The sequence below is a fragment of the Pygoscelis adeliae genome, unplaced genomic scaffold, assembly GCF_000699105.1.
Source record: "Pygoscelis adeliae isolate BGI_AS28 unplaced genomic scaffold, ASM69910v1 Scaffold67, whole genome shotgun sequence".
Lineage (NCBI taxonomy): Eukaryota > Metazoa > Chordata > Aves > Sphenisciformes > Spheniscidae > Pygoscelis > Pygoscelis adeliae.
The window spans coordinates 3,307,791-3,332,535 of NW_008825271.1; the positions used below are offsets into that span (position 1 = coordinate 3,307,791).

At 39.1% G+C, this 24,745-nt stretch overlaps 1 protein-coding gene across 1 annotated transcript in view; it reads right to left on the reverse strand.

The window, feature by feature from the left end:
* Positions 1-24,745, reverse strand: part of TNKS (tankyrase, TRF1-interacting ankyrin-related ADP-ribose polymerase) — a 140,476-nt gene that overhangs the window by 14,528 nt on the left and 101,203 nt on the right. The window contains exons 7-17 of the mRNA XM_009329771.1: positions 23,501-23,567; positions 22,845-23,031; positions 20,685-20,806; positions 19,001-19,092; positions 18,826-18,904; positions 10,445-10,616; positions 6,581-6,660; positions 5,503-5,648; positions 4,312-4,477; positions 1,353-1,572; positions 968-1,077 (exon numbers count right to left, since the gene is read on the reverse strand). Coding sequence (XP_009328046.1) covers positions 968-1,077; positions 1,353-1,572; positions 4,312-4,477; positions 5,503-5,648; positions 6,581-6,660; positions 10,445-10,616; positions 18,826-18,904; positions 19,001-19,092; positions 20,685-20,806; positions 22,845-23,031; positions 23,501-23,567 — 1,441 coding nt within the window. The remainder of the gene's footprint in view (positions 1-967; positions 1,078-1,352; positions 1,573-4,311; positions 4,478-5,502; positions 5,649-6,580; positions 6,661-10,444; positions 10,617-18,825; positions 18,905-19,000; positions 19,093-20,684; positions 20,807-22,844; positions 23,032-23,500; positions 23,568-24,745) is intronic.

The window sequence follows — 24,745 nt, forward strand, 5'->3', positions numbered from 1 at the left end:
GGGATCCCAGACTGATGTAAAGAACCAATGCAAATGATGCAGGCTGAGTTTCATTGATACACACTCCTTAAAAACAAGGTGAACACTGTACTTTCTATTTCATTTGGCTCTCGAATGAAAGCAATCATGGTTCTATTATGATCATCTCCCCAGATTTTGCTCTTCTTGTGCCAGGGCCAGGTAGTAACAGACAAAGCACATGATGAGACCATCAAAAACACTACTTCTTGAGCTTCATGTGCTCTGTCTGACCATAAGCACACTGCTGGGAGCTTCTCAAGCACTGTCTCTGTACAATTATTTGCAAGACATTTCTTTCTCACCTCATCCACAATTAACAGCTGCTTATAAACAATCTATCAGGCATTGTGCAACTGGTATGCACACAGATGCTTCCTCCTACATGGAGGAAGGAGGGCCTGTCTCATCCAAAACAGTTTGAATCAGCCACTGCAGCCCCACTGCAGTAGATAGCTTGCCCAGGAGGACACCCATACTACAAACTCAGCAGCCCTTCAACACTTTAGCTTTAGCAATAGCTCCCCACCAAAGACCAGATGTAACAGACCTCCACTTCCCTGTCATCACCTAGACATGATCCCCTGCTATTGTTCTCTTCCTTCCATCCAAGTCTTTCAGCAACAATTTGAGGTCTTTTCTGTTTCAACAGTCACCCCAAATTTAACAGTGCTCAATGCTGTGCATCCACTTGCTTGCATAAAAGCTGTATTCTAGTGATCTTTCCAAACTGCAGCCTTTAACTGCTACAGCACACCTGAATCTGTGTCTTATTTAGATCTGTAGGACTGCAAACAGGACTCACAACAGCAACTTAGCCCAACAAGTATTTCATGCCATCAAAACCTGAACTTTGATCACAGCAAGACAGCTGCAAAATAACTGGGTTTGGATATGACTTTAAGGAGTTCCTTGTTGGTCTACTGATGGCAAGACTGCCTGTACCTACCCCATAGGACGCTGCGTTGTGTAGGGGGATTAATCCTCCTTTGTCCTGGGCATTAACATCAGCACCATGCTCAAGAAGGTATTCAGCTACTTCCAAATTGTTGTAACCAGCTGTAGAAAAGGCACAGGAAAAGAAATCGGGTATTAGGAGAGCTAAATTAAAGAAACATTATTAGACAGAACAGCTAAAGCAATTTTTCGACTGCAAAAGCTCCTCTTTTCCTAGTAACTGTATTACCTCCTGAAATACAGCTGCCATAGTTAAAAACTCTCTGTACAGGACAATCCTCTGTGAAACTCCTATTATACCAGTCCTGGTTTTGGTGATTAACTTCTGTAGCCCTATCATAAATATACAAGCCTTCAAAACCTGGTGAGTCACCCACCTGCAAGATGTAGCGGTGTTGAATTTCTTCCCTGGGTGTCTCTGCAATTGATGTTTTCTTGAGTACATAGTTTCTGCACTCGTGCCAGGCACCCCTTCTTGGCAGCATCTAGCAAGGCAGCATCTCCTCGCAGTAAGTCCTGGATATCTGTGTCTCCTTCTTTCACCAAATCTAGAGGAGTGTTCCCATCTCGATTCTTTTTTGTTGGATCAGCTCCATGCTGCAAAGAGCAAAGGAGAATGCTACTGTCGCAACCATGAGCAGAGCAGCGCACATAAGTGTGTCACTATTTTGTGGCACAAGATAGGAGGCGGGGGATTTTGCCAACCTGCCATCATGAAGTAACAACTGTATAGATTAATAGGCACATGAGAATAAATCCATAAGGCTGAGGCCTAAAGCACTAGTCTGCAACACAGCTGTGTGAATCTCAACTTCACAGCTAAGAATGGCAGCCCTCTGCGAGTGCTGCCACTGCCCTACTTGCAACTGAAGTAAGTTCAGGAGCATATCCTGCATATAGCTATACCCTCCTGTCACAGCAGATGCTGAAGAAAAGCTAACTGCAAACACCTTGCTCGCCAGTCCTTCCCTTCTCCTGCAAACTGGCTGGCAGAGGTTTCACTAGCTTTCACTCAGCACACCTTTCTGAGCTAGTGAAGCCAGACCCCGAGTTTCACTAAATGCCACCCTACTACTGAAAGGCACTTGTTTCAGAAGGGAACCAGAAAAATACTCATTTCTATCCTTTCCAATAGATAAAAGCACCATCTTAAGCAGTTTACAGGTCCTGGAAAGCAGTGAAGAAAACAGTTTGGTGGGACAGCAGAGAAAGTGGATTTGGATGGCTGCTGGAGTATATCTGTGGTGGTAAAACATGCAAATCAGCCAGTGATGAGAGCACAGTACTGGAGCACGGGACGAGGAGGGGAACATACATCTGCATACAGCATATGGCATGAGTCATGTCCACATACAATTTTGTGAGAGGACAGTTCCTTCCCTGTTCATTCTCAGCAGCAGCGGGAAAAAATATAGATAGATAGATAAGGCAGAGGCAGCTGCTGGCACTATAGTTCTCTGGCTGTCCCCTTCAGAATAATCAAACACTGTGGTCTAACCTCTGCCAGCAAGTCTACCCTGCCATTTCTCACTGGGGATGCTGGCAAAGCTGTGTTAGTGCAAGCCACAGGGAATGAGCTGGGGGTGGGGAGAGCAGAAGGAATTAACTGCCTTGTATTTGGAAGCGTAAAGTAGTAAGTAGCAAGGGACAGAAAGGGACAGAGTATTGACGACACAGAACCGGTTCCACAGCTGTGGAGCTTTTGGGAAGAGAGCATTCTTTGCACAAAGCCTTTTAAACTGCAATGACTTCTCTGAGATATGACCTTAGATCCCTTAATTTAAAACTCTCAAAAATTGGAACTATTCAAATACTCTCCAGAATAAATATCTAAATGAAGAGGCAGTGTCTTCTGAGACCACTTCAAAGGCATAGAAGCAAATGAAGATGGTAATTTTAAAGAAAGGTGATGAAAAAAGAAAGTCTCTCCAAAATGCTTGTGCATTTTTGTTTCCTTCTTCAAGCAGAACAGGACAGAAAGAACACAAGTCAGGAGGAGTCAAGTTCAACATTCGTGGCTCAGCAGAACTGACAGCACTGCCAGCTGGCATAAGAGACACAGCAGGAGAAGCCCTGAGCAAACTGCAGCATGAGCACATCTCCACAGAGCCTTTACAAAACTGTGTCACCTTAAGGGCATATTTAACTCTTGTGCAAGAGTGATTTCAAAAAGAAAGACTTCAGCTCTTTTCTACTTCCTGTCGTACATCCATTGAGGATCCTTTGAACACAAAAAAAGGCTACATTCCCAGTGGAATGATCAGAAAACTCTAGAGACCTCTGATGCCTATAAAGTAACGCTGTGCTTGAGAGATTATGAGTGCTCCTATTGCTTGAGCTAACATCTGTATTCAGGTGTTACTACCAGGGTCATCATTGTACCTACTCCACAGACATTTCTGAATATCTTCCGGTTTCTACTGCAGATGTGTTTCAAACTGATGTGCTACCCGCTCTGAATGCTTTTTTGGTAATCAGGTTAAATAACTAATGAGATAGGAGAGAAATAGCAGGGCTTTGCAGCAGCAAATGAAAAGAGAAGCGGATGGGGAAGAGCCTTTTAAGACTATCCATATTCTGACTTACTCCTATTTTAAATAGGAGTGCTTCCTCTGTGCTTCAGAAGGACATGAAGTAGCAAGGCTGAAACAGGAAACAGGATTGCCAAGAAATTCTACTCTAGCACCCTCTTCTACCCTCCCACGGCAGGATGTGACCTTATGTTAAGAAGTCTCTCAAACTCATGTTTCTCACTGGAAACATGTTGGCATTACCTCATGCTTTTTATATGTTCTTCCACTAATTATAATGAATATTTATGCCACAGTATATTAATATGCATTTTCTCCAGGAGCTTGATAAATTATACATTAACATAACAGTTTTAGATTTCTCACATGCCACACACCGTTTAGGACCCACCTTCAGTTATTGCTCTGTTAACACATTCTTGCATAAGTATTTACAAAGGTTTACTTAACTGCAGTAACTGTTTCGGAAAGGGATAAATAGGATAAGGTGGGGTTTTTGTATTTTTCCACAAATTCAGCTTTTTCCAGTTTGAGAGTCTTTTCCTACTTGGAAAAGTAGGACAAATAGTATTAACTGACCATGTTTGAAAGTTAATACACATACTGGGAAAAGTAACTGTAATGATGATTCTTTGTATGTGAACTGACATTACACAAGAAACCATCTGACAATTGTAAGATGAAAATAGATTCAAAGAGACCATAAAGAACTCACTGAATGCAGTTAACTTTGCATTAATTAATCTTCAGCAAAAATAAACATATACGCATTTAAAGGCACATTTGAGAACTCCAGATCACATACTTTTAAAAGCAGCTTGCAGATTTCGTATTTTCCTTTTGCTGCTGCTTCATGTAGAGGAGTGAATTTCCACAGGTCTGCCACGTTGACAGAAGCACCGTGCCTCACTAAGAGTTCAGCCACTTCGTAGTGTCCATAAGAACAGGCATTGTGCAGGGGTACTAAACCACTAATCAAAGAGAAAGTATTAATAGCTACAGAAAATAAAATCCCAATATGCAATCATACAAAGTTCCAGTAGATAAAACTCCCACTTCCAGCAGACTGGTGTCTTTCAGTCTTTCCAATTTCATGGCTTTATTTCCCTGCTATTAGAACAGCAATTAAAACTTCATTACCCTCCTTCAGTTCCCATCCACGAGACTTTTAAATACTTAGCAAGCACCAATGCTAGTACTTCCACAAGCAAGTGACTTCAATGCTGTTAACAACAGCCAAAAACTAAATTGTAAGAATCACTGATGTTCTGACTTTGGATATTTGAGTGTAAATTTCAGAAGAGGTATAACACTATACAATGGATTTGAAGTATAGTTATTAGTAAGCACTGCACACCTGATAGATACAGAAAGATACCCAAACATTTCTTTCAGGGAGAGCCTGCAAAGTCAGTACTGGAAATGTTTTAGCATTGGAAATGAGTTATCCCCCAACCCTGAACCAATATATTGGAGTGAAAGACCAAACATAATCACACTATTCTGCATGATTGCTTTGCAAATAATGCAAAAAACCTGTAAATGATTCATATCATTTAACTGAATATTAACTGAATAAATAACTAACAATAATAAAAGCTAACTAACAGAATTAGGAAAATGACCAGAGCTAACCCTGGTATTTTACCTCATGCAATTCAAAACTAATTTTAGATCATTTGAAATAACTTAAAGGCTGCTTTTAAGCACAACAAAGTCTCCAAAATGGGCAAAAGGGGAAAGAGAAGGATCATGTATTACAGTGCCAGGTATGTACTTGACAATGGCTTTGCCAGAAAGCCAAGTATGTCTTAATGGTCTATAAAGCTCCCTACAGTGAATGTCAGGAACAATGCAGAACAACAAGAAGGAGAAGAGAAAAATTTTCAAGAGAAAAAACATGATAGTTACTGAAATCCGAAGCAAAATGAATAGAGGAGGGTAGAAGTCTCACACTAATAGAAAACAGCGGAGCATATCATAGAATGAAATGTACCCTTTATCTTTGGCATGCACATCTGCCCCATGGTGCAACAGGTATTCCACCACTGATACGCGGTTATATCCTGCAGCAAAGTGCAGTGGCGTTGAATGACGGCCTTCCAAATCTCTACAATTCACATTCTGAGGGCTGCAAAGTTGCTGCAAAGACAAAAGAAGAAGCCAAAATCTAGTACAGAAAAAACAAATAAAAAACCCCACAAAAAACCAAACAAAAACCAGGCAAACAAACAAACAAAAAAGAAAAATCCAAACTACCTTCCCCCAAATTTAGCTGCTCTATATTTATGGCTGAAAGTACTTCTATAACAAACAAGACTTAAATGATGGAAGCAGTACGAAGACATTCCTAGCGTATTAGAAAGGGCAAATCTCTAAATCATCAAGCACCAGGTTCAAGCTCACGTAACTTTTTCCAGATATGTTACCAATTCCAGCTTATGCTGTCTTCAGAAATCTAGAAATATTGAGCTTGGCAATCAAAGGAGCTGCTGGTGCACAAACCTGCTGCTGTTTGAATATTGATATGTATCATGTTGAAGTTCAAGGTGAGAATGCGTGCAGAGTGGTCTATCCGCAGGCTATTTCACCCGCAGACCAAGTATGAAAGACAAGATCAAACCTTCCTGTGATGCTGGGATTCCATGGCCTGACCCTTCACCTTCAGATTAAGGATGGCTTAAAATGTGAAGTCTGCTACCTGTTAACACTTTTGTTTGCTTGCCTTCTGATTGAATCTTGCACCTGAGGCTTGTTTCTACTAAACTGTGATTCTGAGGATCACAGGGTCCGCTTCAAAGAATTACGGCTGTATCTGCAACATTGCATCTGAGTCCATGGAAGACATGACTGGGGAATGAACAACGAAAAACTCAAGAGAAACACCTCAGCAAACCTTAATGCACTACTTTTTAGAAAAAAAAAAAAAAAAAAAGAAAGAAGAGGTTTGCCTTCCCATTTTTTATGCTTTACCATCCACTGGGCATTACTTTCACAACTCTTGTAGCAGAGGCTTCCACAAGCCTTGCACAGCAATACAAAGCGGAAAATTAACATGAATTGCTCAAACCTACCTTCACAGTTTCCAAGTCTCCAGCTTTGGATGCTTCTAACAACCGATAATCCACATCAGATGTGCGCACAGGTGTACTTTCTACATAGGGAAAAAGATGTTTTAGGATTACTTAGGATCATTAAGTTATATTAACTTGTGCTCAACATATTTTCCAAATTGGGGAGGGGGGAGGGGGGGAAGAAGTCTGTTGTCATTTGTAAAAATGCAGCTGGAGTTGTGATGTTCAAGTTCTTGTTGCTTAAACAGCTGAATAAGGAGACTTAGTTTCAGAGTAAACCAGTCAGATTTGGACTCCAGAGCTGACATTATTCTGCCAAATGGAATTTCAATGCTTTGCTAATCATATGTATGGTAAAAATTACCATTTCTGCATTTAAGAAATCTACACGCTCACTGGGACATACTCAAAGTTTTGCCAAAGTTCAAAAGCACCTTTCAACAATTTCAGCAAACTGCATGAGGTGCCAGTGCACAACCAGGGTTAAACATGCTCAATTCAACAGCTGAATTACAGCCTTTGCACTCTGCACTTCTGCTATGTCTAGTACTACAAAGCAGTGACAAGGGGATGGGATTTCTATGGGATTGCTCTGGCCACATGGTGACTGCCTGCTTTATGATGCTCCAGTTGTGTACGGCACTTCATAGCAACAATGAGATCTGTCCCTTGTTATAAACTTGGGGTGGTTAAAAATAGAATCAGAAGAATGACATAGTGATTGAAAGGAGACCTTTAGAGAGATACCTTTTTTCCTCTTTAAATGACTGTAAGACAATGACAGGTTTTGGCCTCAAAACTCTTTTTTACCCTACTTCTCATTAGAAACATGGCTGTGAGAAAGCAAGCATGCACTGAGGGAAGAGGAAGAAGTGGCTGGAAATGAGTAGTGGATTAGCTGTCCCTAGAGCTCTTCAGTCTTGCTCAAAAAGGAGCTGAAAAGACAATCTCGATCACTTAATTCTTAATAGAAACTGTTTTCTATTGTAGAAGTCACTCCTCTCAAGCTCAAGGATTTGTGAAATAGAAGTTTTGGCAGCATGTTGCCTGATCAGCGACAGAAATGACTACCTAGCGCAAAACAAATGGGGCAAGATGAACTGGGGGTTGCAATCCTCTGTAAGAAAGTCAGTGTTGTAACAGGCTAAACTCATTCTAGATGGGCATGCAACTCCGTCAAAAATACTGAAAAGACTTCTTTAAACATAGAGAACTGGTACTATGTCCTGAGAGGAAACTGCAGAGACGACGTCAGAAGGTACTTCTTACAGACTAACACAGTCTCTGCAGAATCCAGTCAATTCCTGACTTTGCAGTGTTATCTGTGACTATATCACAGGAGTGGAAAATGGGTAGAAAGAGATATTTGTTTTCTTAACTAGCCATCCTTACAGAAGGACATCAACTTATGAATTCACTTTGAGGTGGCATTTCCTATTGCAGCCCTATTTTCTCTTCTTGATCAGTGTTTTGTGGCCTTTTTCTGTCTCCTTGCTTCCATACTCACTGCAGGAAGAAGAGGAGGAGGAAGTGAGAAGCAACTCCTACAAGCTCAACTGTTAGGTGAAGAAAGCTCTCTGTTGAAGGAAAGGCTGAGAAAGCTCAGGGAAGAGGGATAGTGGCACTTTTAATACAGCCAAAGCTGCCAGCTCCTTTCCTCAAGTCTACCTCAATCCTCTGGAGCAGTTCCACTAGCAAGCAGTTGGACTCGATGATCTTAAAGGTCTTTTCCAACCTAAATGATGCCATGATTCTAAGTGATTCAAACACATGCTGCAAGAGAAGGATGGCAGCAGGGGTTTGACACGAGTGTTAGTGACTGTGGGCAGAGCACAGCATGCATCAAACTCCTGTTGCTGGAGTGGGTTAAGATTTCAGCTCACACCTTCTTCATCTTAAGTTATTTGCCTTCCCTCGCTCACCCCAAGAGCACCGCCACCTCAGCGTCCTGAGGCAGGGAAAGAATAGATGAGGCTAAGTCCTATACTGGATCCAAAGCTCTGCTCCTTAGCAATTGTTTATCTCTTCTCTGGACTCCTGTCCTTGTCCTCACAAGACAGCCAAGACCCTGACTTTGGTCAGGGTAAAAAAGGAAATCAATCAGAAACCACAAGAAAGAGAAATTTCAATTCCACTATATTAGAACTTGAGTACCAAAAGGCTGCACTGAGCAAAGAAACAAAACAAATCTTACTCTTCAAGAAAAGCAAAACTAGTAGCATTTTCTAACAAGCATTTGAAAAAATTAACAAGCTCACTTGATGAGCTTTCTTACATTACATGACCAGTTGCAACCAAAATCACAAGCAGCCAGAGTAAAGTTGTATCCACTGGCCACTATGCCATCAGAAAGCTGTTTTCATGGTTGTTATCTCACAGTTGGGAAGTAGCTCAGCAATCAAGTGTGAGGAAAAAAATCTAATACTATACCGAAAATATTTTAAGCTGTGAACTTGTGAGTTAGGTAACAATCTCTATCAAAATAACTCCAACATTTGAAAAAAATATTTCTTTAACCCTATCTTGCAAAAATGAACACAGTAATGTTTTGTAAATAATTTCAGCATTCATTTACTAGCTTTGAAATACCGAGAATATAAAGTGTCAACATCCCTACACTACATGCATTTTTTCAGCTTTTGAATCTTCCAGTCTTGAACACCTTCATGGATGTAAGAGAAAGGCTGCTACCTCTTCAATGAAAAGCAGTACAGTATGACATCTGAAATTAGTTTTCCTAGAAAAGGTAAGTCAGTGAAAATGAATTTTTAATTCAAAATCAAATGAGTGTTTTCAGAATACTTGTAAGTTTACTATTTTTTAAAATCAGACTCCTATTCTCTTTAACAGCAGGGGATATGTTTACTTTCTTCTGATTCATAGCTAAACATTCTTCTCTCTCAATACACATACAGTCACGTGCATACTTTAAACAGGTAATGCTACCCGTGTAACCAGTTATGTCTCAGGAGTGGGTACACTTCAAAACAGTCCTTCCTTGCACTGCTGTAAAATGCCTCTTGTTTTGCCTGTTTTAAGGCAACATTGTTGAGACCACTGAAGGAAATGAAGTTTCTAGCTACCGTGGGTCTTCTCATCTATCTGGATATCTGCCTTTCTTTGACTACAAGCGTATCCCACTGTAAAGTGGGATACTACTTGCTCTGTAGGAGCTACTGATGCAATTATTCTTCTCCCTACTCGCAAAAATTCAAGAGTGACGTGGGTAAGAGGATGCAAACCCTCAAGCACTTACATGAAAAATAGTGCACCCTCTTCAAACATCTATTTACCTTTTTAATGCAAGATATAAACACATTGTTATCTAAACAGATTTTATTGTGAAAGTACTCTGGATACTTTCCTCTGCTGGACAAACGAGATATGAAGTGAAAGTTCAAATGGTTTAGCAACTATCAGTACTTTTCTGCCAGTAACACTCTGCTTGTGACTGCTAAAGTCTGGAGTACCTAACAGTGTGGCTGACGAGAGGAAAAAGGTTTCTCACACGCTCAGCAATATTCCAGTTGCCTTGGAACTTGTTACCAAAAAACACCCAAAACTCCCCACATTTGCTTTCCTACAATCTCCCTGTACAGCGGCATACTCTAAATCCACAAGATGTTTATTTTCTTCCCGATTTGCACAAAATCACTGAATTGAGCAGGGCTTTTTTTGTTTTGTTGTGGTTTTCTTCTGAAAAGTATTGCATGGTACATACTGTAGATGTGTGCACACGATGGCAGAAGGGAGGATGAGAAAACTACTGCAAATCTCCTGCATTGGAAAAAGAAATAAGACCCACAGCTGTAAAGGAAAGGGAGAAGCTGAAGTTCAAATACACAAGCCTTTATTTTTACGCACCACTTAGAATCTGTTGCACTGCTTCATTTCCCATCTGTGCTGCTGTGAAGCCTTGTAAAGAGATGATGGAGGGATCGGAGCCGTAATTCAGCAAGAGGCGGCAGGTTTGCAAGTGACCTGCTAACGCAGCCCTGTGCAACGCTGTTTGACCAAGTGTGTCCAGTGCATTCATCTGAAAAATCAGCAGCAATATAAAACACTGTTATAATTAACAGCCTGCACCTGTCCCTGCCCTTAATAATAAGAGCAATAACAAGAATTTTCCCACATACAAATTTATCTATCAATCCCTCTGCATTGCAACTAAACAAAACCAAATGACAAGATAGGTAAACACTCCAACGTAAGGATAATTTACCGCAGATGCTTTCCTGTCTTTTAACAATGCAGGTTATTTGTTTGCATGGCTAACAGACAACACAGGATCCCCAAAACCATACTTAAAATAGTGATCAAGCTTTTGACAAATTCAGTGAAGATGAACCTTGTGCAAGAAAAGCAAAACTCTCACAGAAGAGGAGAAAGAGGTAAATAATTAACCAAACAATTCAAAGATCTTCCAGCTTTAAGGAAATTACCATCTGTCATCCTCAGAAGGGGAATTAACATTACTCACTACCAAGAATTAAAGCAAAACAAAAATGTCAGATTAGGAATTCTATGAAGGAGGGGGCGGGGGAAGAGGTTGGATACAAACAGTCCATTTCCTCCTTACTTTTTGTACTTTTACAGAAATGTTAAGTATAACTGGATATAATTCTACCCAATACAGGACTAAATAAACAGGCGAAATGGAGTATTGCTTTCAAAGAGTATGATATAATGGAAACCTGTCTGTCAAGATCTAAGAGTATCTAAATAACTGGAAGCATCTCCATGGGTTCACTATCAGAGAAAGGAAGAGAGTAATAGAGAGCCTTAAAAAGCAGAAAAAAACCCTCATGAAAATAACCTTTCAAGAAACTTTGTACTTAGCAGCGATTCATGACAAATTTAAATGCAAATATCCAACAGCTTTTTTACCACTTTATGAAACACAGAACTACTCTATATTCTCTGCAACTCACAACCTGTTAACTGTTTCCAAGCCTACGGACTGCAGGCTGTGAACCGCATGCATAATAGACTCTGTTACTGTACAAAACCACCTTTTTACCTTCTCAAAGTCTTTGTGGTGGCAGTGAACAAAGGTTTTGCTTGTTATTTCTCACCTAAAATGCAGTCTGCAAATCCTACTACCTTTCCATGAAAACTAGTAAAAAAACATTTTGGGTAAGATGCATATTCTGTAACTAAATGAAATTTAATTAGGGGGGTAACTATGTAGAAAATATCTACTACCAGATAGGGTAAAAAAATAAAGTAAAATACCTGCAATACAACAATATCAAGCCACAGGAAAGAACAAAGAACTACCACATAAATAAAGCGGAGTGTGATTCAATATTGTCTGAAATTCTGCTAGATTCCTGAACAATTCTACAGGCTGGTAAAGCAGGAATTTCTCACATCACAAACCTCTCTTGCAGGAAGATGTACAGGAGAACAGTTCTGCTTTCTTCTAACTGTGCTCAGCTCATGCCACTCTAATAGGATTTCCCTAAAAGTTTTGTTTTAAATAAAAACTTACTGCTATCATAAATATTAACTAGATGCTGAATGTCCCAAATCCATCACTTTGTTCAGATGATGATCCTCATCTGTTTCAGGACACCGGATACCTTTCACCACTGATAAGGGCACAGAGAAAAGCAGAAGTCTGGGGCTGTACAGGTTTAATGATGGCAAAGGCAGAATGAAATGAGACTTGTGGATTCTGGAAGTAGCTGATAACACTCCGTTCACCCAAGAATGAGAATCATAATTAACGTCTTCTGTAACACTGAATTCTTGTGTTAAACATTCCTGTACTGACCAAATTGTTGAACAGCAGCAAGGCATTCACACTGCCCAACTCAATACTGACTGTGTACCTGGAAAAAAAAGTTAATATTCATTTGAAAATAACACTGGCAGAGCCATCAGATCCATCATCTCACATGTCGTATGCAGGTCTCTTTTCACCTCCAAACAATTATCTTTGCCAACAATCGATTCTTGTGGCAGAAGAACGCCAGCCATTTGAAGAAATGCCTGCTTACTTCTGGGACAAAGAGGGCTGCAGCTGACAGAGGGATGCACGCAGCAGATGAAGCTGTTTTTTCCCTCAGAAGCAGAATTAGGCTTTGCAGGGCAATTTCATGAGGAATATGTTCACTTCGAGGCAGATCGGCTCTTGCCAGTCACGCAGCATTATCAAAAACCAACCCAAGAATGTACTGCACTAAGGCTGAAGGCAACAGGATTTATTTCCAAATGAAAATCAATTTGAGCATTACAAATTGAAATACAAACTGAGATTAAACTCTCATAAAAATCAAACCTGGTAAAACATATGCCTGCCCAATACTAGATCTAAAAACACATGCCCTTTCAAATTCAAAGCTAAAGTTTAAACTCTATTTGACAAAATGTAAAATATCCAAGGTGTACTGCCTTATTTGTGTGCTGAGAAGGCAGATTGTTCCAGCTGCACTAAAAAAAAAAAATTCCACTGGTCCCCTTTATAAGCAGTCTGAAATTAGAAGGCTGCAGCTCTGAATTACTTTACAGATGAGTTTTCTGCAAGGAGTTAAAAATGACAGATTTGACAGCTTTTATTCCACAGCACACTGGCTCTGGATCTGGTTTCTTCCCCTTTTAGCATGAGAACAGTCACTCCACTGCTCGAACTGTAACACAAAAGCAGAATGCAGTTACCAAATGAAAAGTGTTTTTAAGTAAGGCTTTTCATGGAAAGATACCATCCTATACAGTATTTCCCACTGCAGAATTCTTTCTGTTCTTTCCTTTTATCCCTTTCATTTCCTCTTCCTCATCCTGGATATATGCAGTAGAGAAACCAAAATGGTCTTGTATCATCAGACACTGAAGAGATTTTTCCTCCCTGCACTGCTGCTGTCTCGGAGCAGCGTACACAGCTACAGCAATGTTCCCTTGGCTGCCAGGCACTTGTGGCAGCTCAACAGCTGGGACCTCTCCAGGAAACTTTTTTTGCAAGACATCATAAGCATACCAGCTTTCTGTTGGCATCAAATGCCCTAAATATCTTACTCCTTGATACTACAGCAGCACAAGATGCAACAGCTTCCAAGCGCTGCAGTTTTCTCTGTGAGATCTTTCTGAGAGATGTACATTGTAAAAATCACATGTGAAACCTGTGCTCTGCCAGCTGTTCCAGTAGCAGGGTATCCTTCCCTGCGCAATGCAAGCATTCTAACTACTCTCCTGCTGCATTTATTCTAAAGACAACTTGCAGTATGTCTCCTGTCTTTGTGCATCACTAACAATAAAGAAGATAGGAGTGAAGAGAGGCTGGTGGCAATTTCAAGCTCTATCAGAAAAAAAAAAAAAACACGGGGGAGGGAGCAGAGAAAAAAGGTCTAGTTTCACTCTGAAAGCTCCTCAATGATCCAGCCATCTGTTCCACGGTTGTCCCTTTGCATAAAAGCTTAAGATTAATGTCACTAAGTTTGGATGTCTAAGCAGTGAAAAAAGTTGAACCACGCAATACCAACAGATCACGCAGCTCTTCATGTCATTAACCATCATAGTCCAGAACCTGCTGCATTTCTGAAAGGAAATTTAATTTTTCGATGCTTATTCTTTCCTGAGAAGATCATACCTCTACCCGAAATGTTGGAAGCAAATGTATTACACAACAAGGTTATTCAAAACCATTTAAGTTTGTTGTGTGGGTCTAGGTAGATGGTGACCATTGTCAAATCCATGATCATGAAAGGCTGGCATCATGCTACTCCAATGCACAGAAATAACTGTATTATGCAAAGATCCATAAAGCCAGGTCCTTCTAGCAGAGCAGAATGAAGCCATTTCTGCTACCGTCATGAACGGGGACACTATCTGTCTAACATGACCTTAGAAAGGCTCATTTTCTCTTGCAGAAGAATAGTTTCAGCATTATTCTTTAGAAGCATAACACAGTTAAACAAATAGCATTCATAACATCTCCACACTTGCCCAGGATACCAGTGAACTTGCATGCTTGCAGGTCTTTCTTTCCAACAATCATTCCAGTTCAGAAAAGACTTTAATCCTTTTCTCCTGCACTGCTAGAAAGCCGAATGTCTTTCTGAACATATTAAAATTTCCATGTATCTGTAAATTCAGACAAGGAGCTAGTTATAAGAGGTATCCAACTATCTAGCAATACAACAAAACAGGATGAAAGCCACTTTTTCATTAGTTCACCACCTCCAAATGAGTTTCTTTTTAAACAAAGGATTTCAACCACCTTCAAAGAAACAATCGTGGTACTTGAAGATTTGCTCACGGGTCTAATAAAAAAATAGTTTATGTTTGAGGATTCTTTAAAGATCCTCTGCTTTTATTTTTCATAAGGTACTTTGAGGATATTCAACATCAAATAAGCAGTGGTGTGAAATGCTGTTTCACACTGCAGTTCAGGCAAACAAGTAAAAACTGGGTATGGCATTTAAAAACACAGACATTTATGATCAACATTCTTCAAGAAAATTCTAAGAAACCCCAAGGTTTCTCACCTGTGCTTTAGATGTACAGTTGACAGTCAACTTCTGCAAACTCAAGTAACAAGCTAATGAAAATATCTTCACTGACCATGGAATGGGCATTGCTTAGACACCCCATGCTGACGCGCAAGTGATGTGCACCAAGGACTTCTTCACAGTCCAAATTACAAATCTAGTCTGTGTCCTCAGTAAAGGCCAGCAAGGCACACCAAAATAAGCAATTTGTGGGTATAGGTTAACGCTTGGCAATACTAGCATTCTCAGAAATATTTCTGTAAAATAAGTCTAGATAAAGCACATGTTATAGAAGCAGTCCTTCACTTTCTATTATAGTCTGACATACTTCAAACAGCAAATTTACACAGTGATAAAATTAAGGATAATTAAATCCAGTTCCAAGACCACAAACCATCTCTCATTCATCCTGAGCAAATTACCTAAAGCAATCTTTACTACCATGCTTCAGCCCATTTCCCAAACATACATGCTTCACATTACCTCACTTTTGCTGTCTGACACAGATCACAGCTGTTCCTCGTAAAACCAGCAGAGTTTCTTTTCTACTGCTAAACCAATCACAAATTATTTTCAATCTACAAAACTTTACATGACTGTCTCCTAAATCCATTACTGGATGTTTTTTGTGAATCAGCCGTCTGCCTTTTGGCACTGTATTTCAGAAGAATAAAGTTCCACTTTCTTTGAAGCCCCAGTTACTCACCTTTTTCAGACTGTTACCTCTCTCTATAATCAGCAGTGGTTTCCAGAAGGTAGATTAAAGCTGACTTATACAGTACCTTTCCTTTGATGGAAGAAATGGTTGCAAAGTAAAGAAATTCGTTAGGCCTCATCCATCCACACTAGAGTAAGCATTTGATATGGGATCACATGGGAACTGAGCATATTAAAAGGGGGAGGGCTGCTCAGTGATTGGTTGTGGGATAATTTTGTTTTAATAATTTCATTAATGATCTTTACACAGGAGAATGCTGAAGGGCACGAATATGAAAAATTAGCAAGAAAAAAAATCGAGATTCTCTGTGTACTACTAGACTACAGGAAGGGTCTGAGTACTACTGTGTCATGTCTATTAAAAAGGCAAACATGATCCCAGTGTGCACTAGTCCAGCATTTATATTAGAGATATGGAAGTGCCATCATGTAAGGCAGTGGGGGAGCGAATTCCATTCTCGTTGCCTGAGCTCCAAGATTTCCTCTGGTGCTAGTAAAGAGAAGGGTTGTAAGGATGATTTGGAAATGGCAATGTTCCTTTATGAGGGAAGACTAAGTGTTTGAGGCTTTTAGCCTACCAAAACAAAGGCTAAGAAGTATCAGTTTGTTCACTGAAAATACCTCAGCAAAGGAAGCATCAAAATGGAATAAAGGTATTTAAACTGCAGGAGAGTGCTGTTCGAAGAACAAATGGATATTCACTGTGAGGCTGCTATTGCAGGGGGACTAGATTCACCAGCTCGTGAGAACCCTCTCATAAAAAATATAACTAGACAGGATCAAAGGGCTTAGTACATTTGACTGCATCTGACGAAGTAACAAAAATTCAAGGCACAAAAAGAGTAAACAGGAAGAAAAAGCTTCCAGAAACACAACAAATGGAAAAAAAAAAAAAAATCAAAAACCTGTATCATGCTTCAGGGATTAAAGCTGCCATGTCCCAACAATCAGAAACAAAGAAATATCAATGTTAAGAGTGTCTGATGAACTGAATACCTATAGTCAAAGCATGAGCAAGAGGTCAAATGATAATATACAAGCAAGACAAACATTTTAGAGTGATTAAATATGCCTGGTTAACTAATTAATACTCTAGAGCGTATCCCATCTGGGAACTTCAAAGTGCTTCATAAGCCTTAATGACCTACCTCTGACGAAAAACCATGATTGCATTATGTACCATTTTACAGCTAAAGAACTTGGCACACTGATAAAGAGGGACCCAATCTACTGCCATATGGAAAGATATGCTTAATTCTAACTGAGTGGTCTCCTGTCATGCCCTTAAGTGCTCTACTAGATCATAAATGTGAGTAGCTATCCTGTGAACAACATAACAAGCATATACCAGGATACGAACGAAGAATGAGTTTTAATGACCACCATGTACCTCTATTTCCATACTGTCAACTGAAAAAACAACAGAACACAGCACTCAACATGGTTCTGTAGATAACTGTGGGCCATTCACCTCCATCACTCAGTCCACAAGTGACTCATGGATCATGATTTAGGAACCCCTGCTTTCGGACATAAAAGAATTACAAGCTATCATCAGAACGTGCTATTGACACAAACAATAAAATTGGGCCATTCCAGTAAGGATGACTTCTTTGAGCTTGCTCCTAACCTGGCTACACAGAGCTAGATTTTCAAGGGAGCACTAATTTAAATACCTACAGTATAGCAGCAGGCTCTTCAGAAACCCTCAGCACACAGAAACTCCTTGTATTTCAAAGCAGGTAGTACTTGGGTATCAACGCGCTTGAAATTCCAGCATGTCCAGTTCAGTGCCTACCCAAGTACCCTCAGTACTGAATTCACGTGCAAAATCAGATCCATAATGTCAGATGTATCTATTCCTATAGCAAAATGAATTTTTTTCACTTTCAGTGCATAGGTATGCTACTAAGAGTGAATCTGGGAAAATGATAATGAATGGTTTTAATGACTATAACCGAGACCTCTGGCCCTGCTTCCCCCCCTCCCCGGGGAAAATTTTGGTATGTCACCACTGCATCAGGATTCTCAAATGTGATAAACTCTGTCATGGTATTGTTGTTAAGTTTTTTATGATGCCATTAAAGTACTATGGAAGTGAATCAGCTACAGAAACCTGGCGATGAGCTCTCATACAGGCTTATAAATCCCAATTCATTGTTTCAAAATTAAAAGACCTAGTATTAACTATGCATACAATTACATTGCTCGCACCTCCTAGCACGTCAAGAGTGACACACTAGATTGTTATTACAGGTATATTTCTTCATTTCTAGCTACCTGACTGAAGATGAAGACTCAAAGAGAGTAATGTGAGCCCCCTTAAAAGGAAAAATAAGATCATTTGTATTTTAACCAATGCAAAGAAAGAAGAGTTTCTGAGAAAATTAAGTAGCTAAGTATATCATTACCAGGAATGTCAAGTTTGCTGCTAAAACTCAGAGAAAGATCATTCTGAAATACTTCTGAAAGATGCTTAAAAGACATCCTAAATAAAGTAAGTTATACTTTCCTCTGCCTTTAACTAATAACTTGCTGAACCATGTGTTTCTAAGCAAGCTTCATCATAGTCTCACAAGTTACTTTGGTCAGCACCTATCAATGGCTAATGGGCATGGCAAAACAATCTGACCAAGAGAGTAAGAAGCAAGCAAGGGCTAAGGGATGCCCAGCATTAAACTACTAAACTCAGTGGCAGCAAAGTCAGACATTGGATATTTTCAAGCCAACAAGACAAAGCAACAAGAGGCAGCTAGATGACCACATTTATTAGAAATGAGTAGCAAGATTCATTAAAAACAAGTAAGCTAGACTCCTAAAGCCTGTATTCAGTTACTTGGAGAGAAGACGTAATTTTCAAATGGGATTCCTGAACATCCTGTACTGATTTAAAATAAACACACTTCAAGGTTAACACAAGAAGCACAAGGCATACAGAAGAAAAAGCAACAACTATCATAAAAACTAACGCTGTATTTAACCAATATAACCCTTCTTCTTGCCTTTTGCCTTAAATAAAATATATTTAGGTATATTTACCTTTGCTCCATGTTTATGCAGAACTTCCATGACATCATTATGAGCTTTTTCAGCTGCAACATGCAAAGGTGTCATGAAACTAGGGGGTGGGGTGGAAAAAAAAAAGGAAGATATTAGTTTTACATTCCTAGTATGACAGAGTCCTTTGGAAAATTCAAAAATTTCAGAAACCTACTCTTTGTTTTTCTCATTAACATTTGCTCCTTTCCTGAGCAATAGTTCTGTAACTTGCTTCCGCTTGGGATGCACAGCGGCCACAGCACAGTGCTGCAAAAAAGTAAATATAAATTAGACTTCAACTACACAGATGACAAAGAGCTTTAAGATCCATGACTTCATCTCGATTATTCTGCTGAACATCAGACTACAAAATTTACAAACAGAATCCATCATATTTCAGCTGAAACATATAACATACTGAACAAAATACAAGCTAGTAATCAATGCTAAATTATTCTATTCAGAAAAAGTTTTCATTTTAAAGCTATTTGTCACTTAGGAAAAAAGCGTTATGTTCCCAACTACATTAACAAGATATCAGGACAAAACCAGCCCATAATGTGCAAAGGCGGTAAAGACAAAGGGCCTGAAACAGCCTAACTTTCTACAGAGGGACTCCAAAGGGTTCCATTAGGATTCCGCTGCGCTTGTCAGATGAACGTGACTTCAATGTTGCCTTGTTTCTTCTTCTATTTCAGCGTGTACCGAACTTGTTAACCTAACGGCAATTCTGTTATACGCCCAGTTACAAATTATGTAATGAACAAAGTATCATCTTTTCCACACTGTGAGAAAGAGACATCTCTCACACAGTGCTTTTCAGTGCTCAAGCCTGCCCTCGTGGGAACACCATACAGCCCTTTGCTAGGTGTAACTATTCCCCTGAATGTGGCTGGGGTCAGCTTGTTGGTTTGCCGGTGCATTTGGCACTCAGAAGTGAGTGCTGGGTTCCCCCTTTCTTCTTTCATCCTCTGCAGAGACTAGAATCAATCTTTCCTGACATTGTCAACTGTGGCCCTGCCAATGCATTCCTGAGGCCTGAAATTACAAGCGTGGTTCCACATGAGCTGAACACCATGCTTTAAAACCAGTCCAGAAATGCTTGTCTCAAGTTTGGATGTCTCAAGATAGCAGACTATGAGAAATAGGAGATACTTTTGAATATTTTTGTTTTTACATTTACCCATGTTTTATATATATAGTATCATAACTATAATGGTTTTAATAACACCATCAGTCCCTCTCAATTTCAACATCTTCACTGCATCTGGGATACTGGCTGTGTTCCTTGCCTCTACTGCTTCTTCAAACAATGAAGTAAGAGCAGGATACTGCCAGGGAAGTCTCAAAGACCCCTGTTTCCAGAGATAATGTGGTATTGTCAGTACTATTCCAATCCTGTAAGACCCTGTGATATACACCTAGCATCTATTTTCACCACAATTTTACATACCCTATGAAGAAAATTTGTAATCTGAGTTTGCCCACATAAAACATTAAGGAAGCTCTGGGCCACTGGAATAGAATTTAACCCCAGAAAAAACACAGCAACTGACCAGCAAAAGAAGAGCATGATGGGAAAAAAGCAAAAGAGAAGTGAAAAATGAACAGGTGACGAGTGGCTGGAGGGCTTCTGTAATCTACCAGGAAGAAGAAAAAAGTGATAAAAAATTATAATAAATTATTAAAAATAATTTAATATATTTCCTATATTAAAATTAAATCACCGTTAAAGTGTTTGATGGCAAATCCTCAATCTCAGATGATGAATATATTTTTGTAGTGTAGAAATAAAACGCCTCAACTAGCACTGCCACCACATTTATCATAAAACAAATGGATTGACTGTATAATCTCACCAATGCAGTCTCATGCGACTGTGGCTGCTTAAAATTGATGATCTCCAAAGCAAGTGTCTTTTTCACTTTGGCTAGGTCTGCCTCTCTGGCTGCTTGCAGTAAAGAGTGTCCTTTGAATTCATCTGTTAGAGGAAAAAGATGCATTTAATATTCAGCAACATGTCATATTTATAAATGTTGTTGGAGAAAGGTAGTTATACTCAATTAAGAGGAAATAAGAGTATTTCTGTACATCTTCAGATAGTAGCTGACCTGGGACACGGAACATGAAACATGGTTTACTGAAACCCAAGGGACATTCTAAAGGAGAGGGGAAGTGATTCCTTGAGTAAAATCCTTAGAGCTGTTCTCCCTCTTAACCTCCACCCACTTGATATTAAATGCATGTGACCTCTGAATTACCTACGTTTGTGTTCAAGTGAGCACAGTGCTATTACATGCTCTTCAAAAAAAGCATTACAGTTGCTTTTCAAAAACCTTATTGTATTTACAACTACAAATAATATAAGGTAAAGCCTGAATAAATATACATTATTTATATAAAATAATATATGTATAATTTAAACATAAAATATTAAACTATTGGTCTTAAAGAAAGCTAACCAGCTAAGCATTTGAAGCCAGTCTGCTACAAAGATGAAACAGGTTTTGATAGCAGCTATATCTTTGCAAGTATGGAGAGGTAATTTTGTTATTTTCAGTGTCACATCTTGTTCATTTCAGCAACTAGTTCATTTTAGTTTTAAATCATTTTGAATTTGAAAAGGACTAAAAGTATTTCTCTTAAAATGTACAGATGAAACATAGGTTAGCAAGAATGACATCGGAACCTGGGAACTAGAAAAAAAAAAACTCAATCTCAGTAAAAATATCAGTATTTTTCTTTCATAAGCAAGTGTGAATGCTAAGCTTGTTAAGAGGGGCTTTCTTCTCTCACCCTTGTTTAATATCCGGTGCATTTATGGATTTAGAAATAAAAATAAATATTATAACTTTTAAGTTTTCGAAGAAATTTGAATTCTATTTTAAATGAAAACAAAGCATTACTCAAAGCACAAGTACAAATAAATCTTGTAATAATAAATAAATGCAATATTATTACTAAAGTATAAAACCAAAGAACTCAAGGATATGATAAACATGTTATTTTGGGTATGCAAATACAGGATGTCCATCAAGATACTGTCAAATTTGGCATAACGCTCACATTTGTGTACACATTTCAGTGGATATTAATGGACATGAACCTTTCCCCACTCCTCTCCAGGAACTATAAATACAGAAATAAAACAAAGTTTAAACAGATTTTTTTTTTTTTGCTTGCTAATTTAAACAAATGGTAAATTAACCTGCCTCAAAGCCAGAAGCATCTCTCAAGTTAGCCCAGAATATAAAGTAGAGAAGTAGCTAATGCTTTGCTCTCCTAGAGCAAAGTTTGCTGCTGCACATGATCTCACCACCTTCACATGCAAAGAATAGTGACAGATGACAACATGACTAGCTGTGACTGTGAGTCACAGGATCACATTCTTGGTATGTTGGGGGCTTCTGCTATACTGGAAAGGTGACAGACAAAACCAAAAGCTTATTTATAATTGAGTTCAGAATCTAATTCTCAAGAAGGAGTTTTCTGTAACTTCATAATGCTTTCTTTCCATACTTGTCTCATTTCATTATCTTTTACAGTTTATAACAATGAGAAAACAAATCCCCAAAAGAGGGCAAACAAAGGCAGACAAATTCAAATTAGGGCTCAAATACTGTTTTGTAAACAGCATAAGGATTGCAAAGACTACAAAAGAAGGTGCTGGAATTTCCATCTCCAAGTTTGCACACCGAAGCTACCTACACCTTCTGGAAGTTACTCTTTAAGTGTGATACAGAGCCTTGATATAGAGGTTCCCATGTGACTTAACTGGACTTTAAGCATAAAAAACCCCACGGTCACTGATTCAGCAGCGCCTTAAACGTTTTAAACCTAAGAAAACCAGGCAATATGATGAACAGTATATTAGAGGTGTCTGCGTACTTCAAAGGGAGAGGCACAGCTGCCGTTACTCTGCTGCTTTGCATCTACTTGTGAAGTATGAGGAAGCTAGCTTGAAAGGAAAGCACCCCTTTACACCCACCGATAACTGTTTCCAGTTTCAAAACACTTACAGGTCAGTCTCTCCCTTAGCTCAGGCGTTGGAGCCATATCGACCGCACTCTTGCCGTGGCAGTTGACTAGCGTGGGATCTGCGCCGTGACTCAGCAGGAGGGAGCAGACCTCTACACGGTTCTTGGAAGCAGCCTCGTGCAAAGGGGTAAATTGCCAGAGGTCCATAGCATTCACACAGGCGCCATGCTAGCACAGCAAAGAAAGCATTATATTAGTAAGAAATCATCTTCAACAACTAAAAGCTTACAGATTTTCATTTCATTATAAAAACTGGTTCCATTCTTTCATATATAAACACATACACAAAAAATTAATTATAAAAATACCTGTATATACAAAAATACTGCTGAATCCTCAAAAAAAAAAAGGAATTTCTGTATGAGGTAGTTTCAGTAGAACAGATTTTTCCCCAGAAAAATTCAAATCAATGAAACTCTACTATCTGTCCAAAGAAATTAGGTGGGGGAAAAAAACCACATACACTGTACCACAGAAAGACCTAAAGTTGCAGGCTTCTGAAGTCACATACAGGATTGTTTGAAACCTGTTACTATAGGAAAAAAAAAAAATCTTCCTTTTCAACTCTGGTATAAACAGTTCACCCTCACCTAACACACCTAGATCTACAGTAATTACTTTCCATCCTTCTGCTTACCTTAAGCAGCAGCTCTGTAACCTCATAGTGTCCATATGAACATGCATTATGAAGAGGCACAAGACCACTGTATGGAAGAAGGCAAATAAATTTATTTAAGCAGCATTTTTAAAAAAGGAGGAACAAGTTCTCTCTACTGAGAGATGAACAGAAATAAAATTAAATCTAAAATATTTAAATATTCAAATATTTAAAAATTAAGGTTCACAAACCAATGGAAAAATCTAACCATCCCAAACAACATGTTACTTAATATTGGCATTAAAATAGTTTTTTTTTTGTCCTAACAGGCCACAGATGTTTAATCTTCCACTAACATTAGCATTAATTGGCTTTGAAATTATCTTTCTTGAAGCTATTAAGGGGGGGGGGGGAAGTCCCATTCCACATTCAATTTGCACAAGAGAAGTCAGTGTTCTGTTTCCGCCTAAATATGAACTCCTGTTTATTTAAAATGCTATTTTGGCATTGGTGAAAGGCAAAACTCCCCAGATAATGCTAACATAACTCCTGGGTATATTATGAAGATGTACAAATACCCACAGAAAGCAGACTAAAATTGCTGCTCCAGACTGTGGAACGACCTCATTTTACTCCTTTTTTTGCAGTACAACCTATTTAACTGTGCAAGATACTTCTAAGAGAGTCCCTGTGATTTTTGTACAGCTATATTACTGGAGGCCATACTTAAAAATGACACTAGCAAAGTAAATAACAGGGATCTAATCATAAGCACAAGACGTAATAAAAAAAGTCATGCATTGAAATGGAGATGCAAAGGGGACAATTATTACAGAGGACAAAATAAGTTTAATTCAAGCCAAGCAAGACAGGCTAGTTATGGCTCAACAAATTGGGATCCATAATACACTGAAAACAATAATTAACCCTTCACCATTTACGAAAAATACAGGGCATGATTCCCAGAATTGCAAAATCAACTCAAGCAACATTAGGACAGCAAATACTAGACAACAGGGTAAACTTAATTTTAAGGTAGATGCTCTCAGAAGCAGCATTGCACTTGTCACAGGAGAGGGAAATCTGTTTTGGGGAAATTTTTCAAACTTATTTTCCATCGTTACTTTTCTTAATTACAACTTATGGCTGTATGTGTGAGACAGAAAGAGAGTATCCAGTCCACAGAGCACTCAAAAAAAACCCTGCCCTCTTCCAAAATGATGGTCATCTAAGAGGATTGAGGCCTTCAAGGTCTCATCAGCAAAGACAGTCAGCGCAGCAATC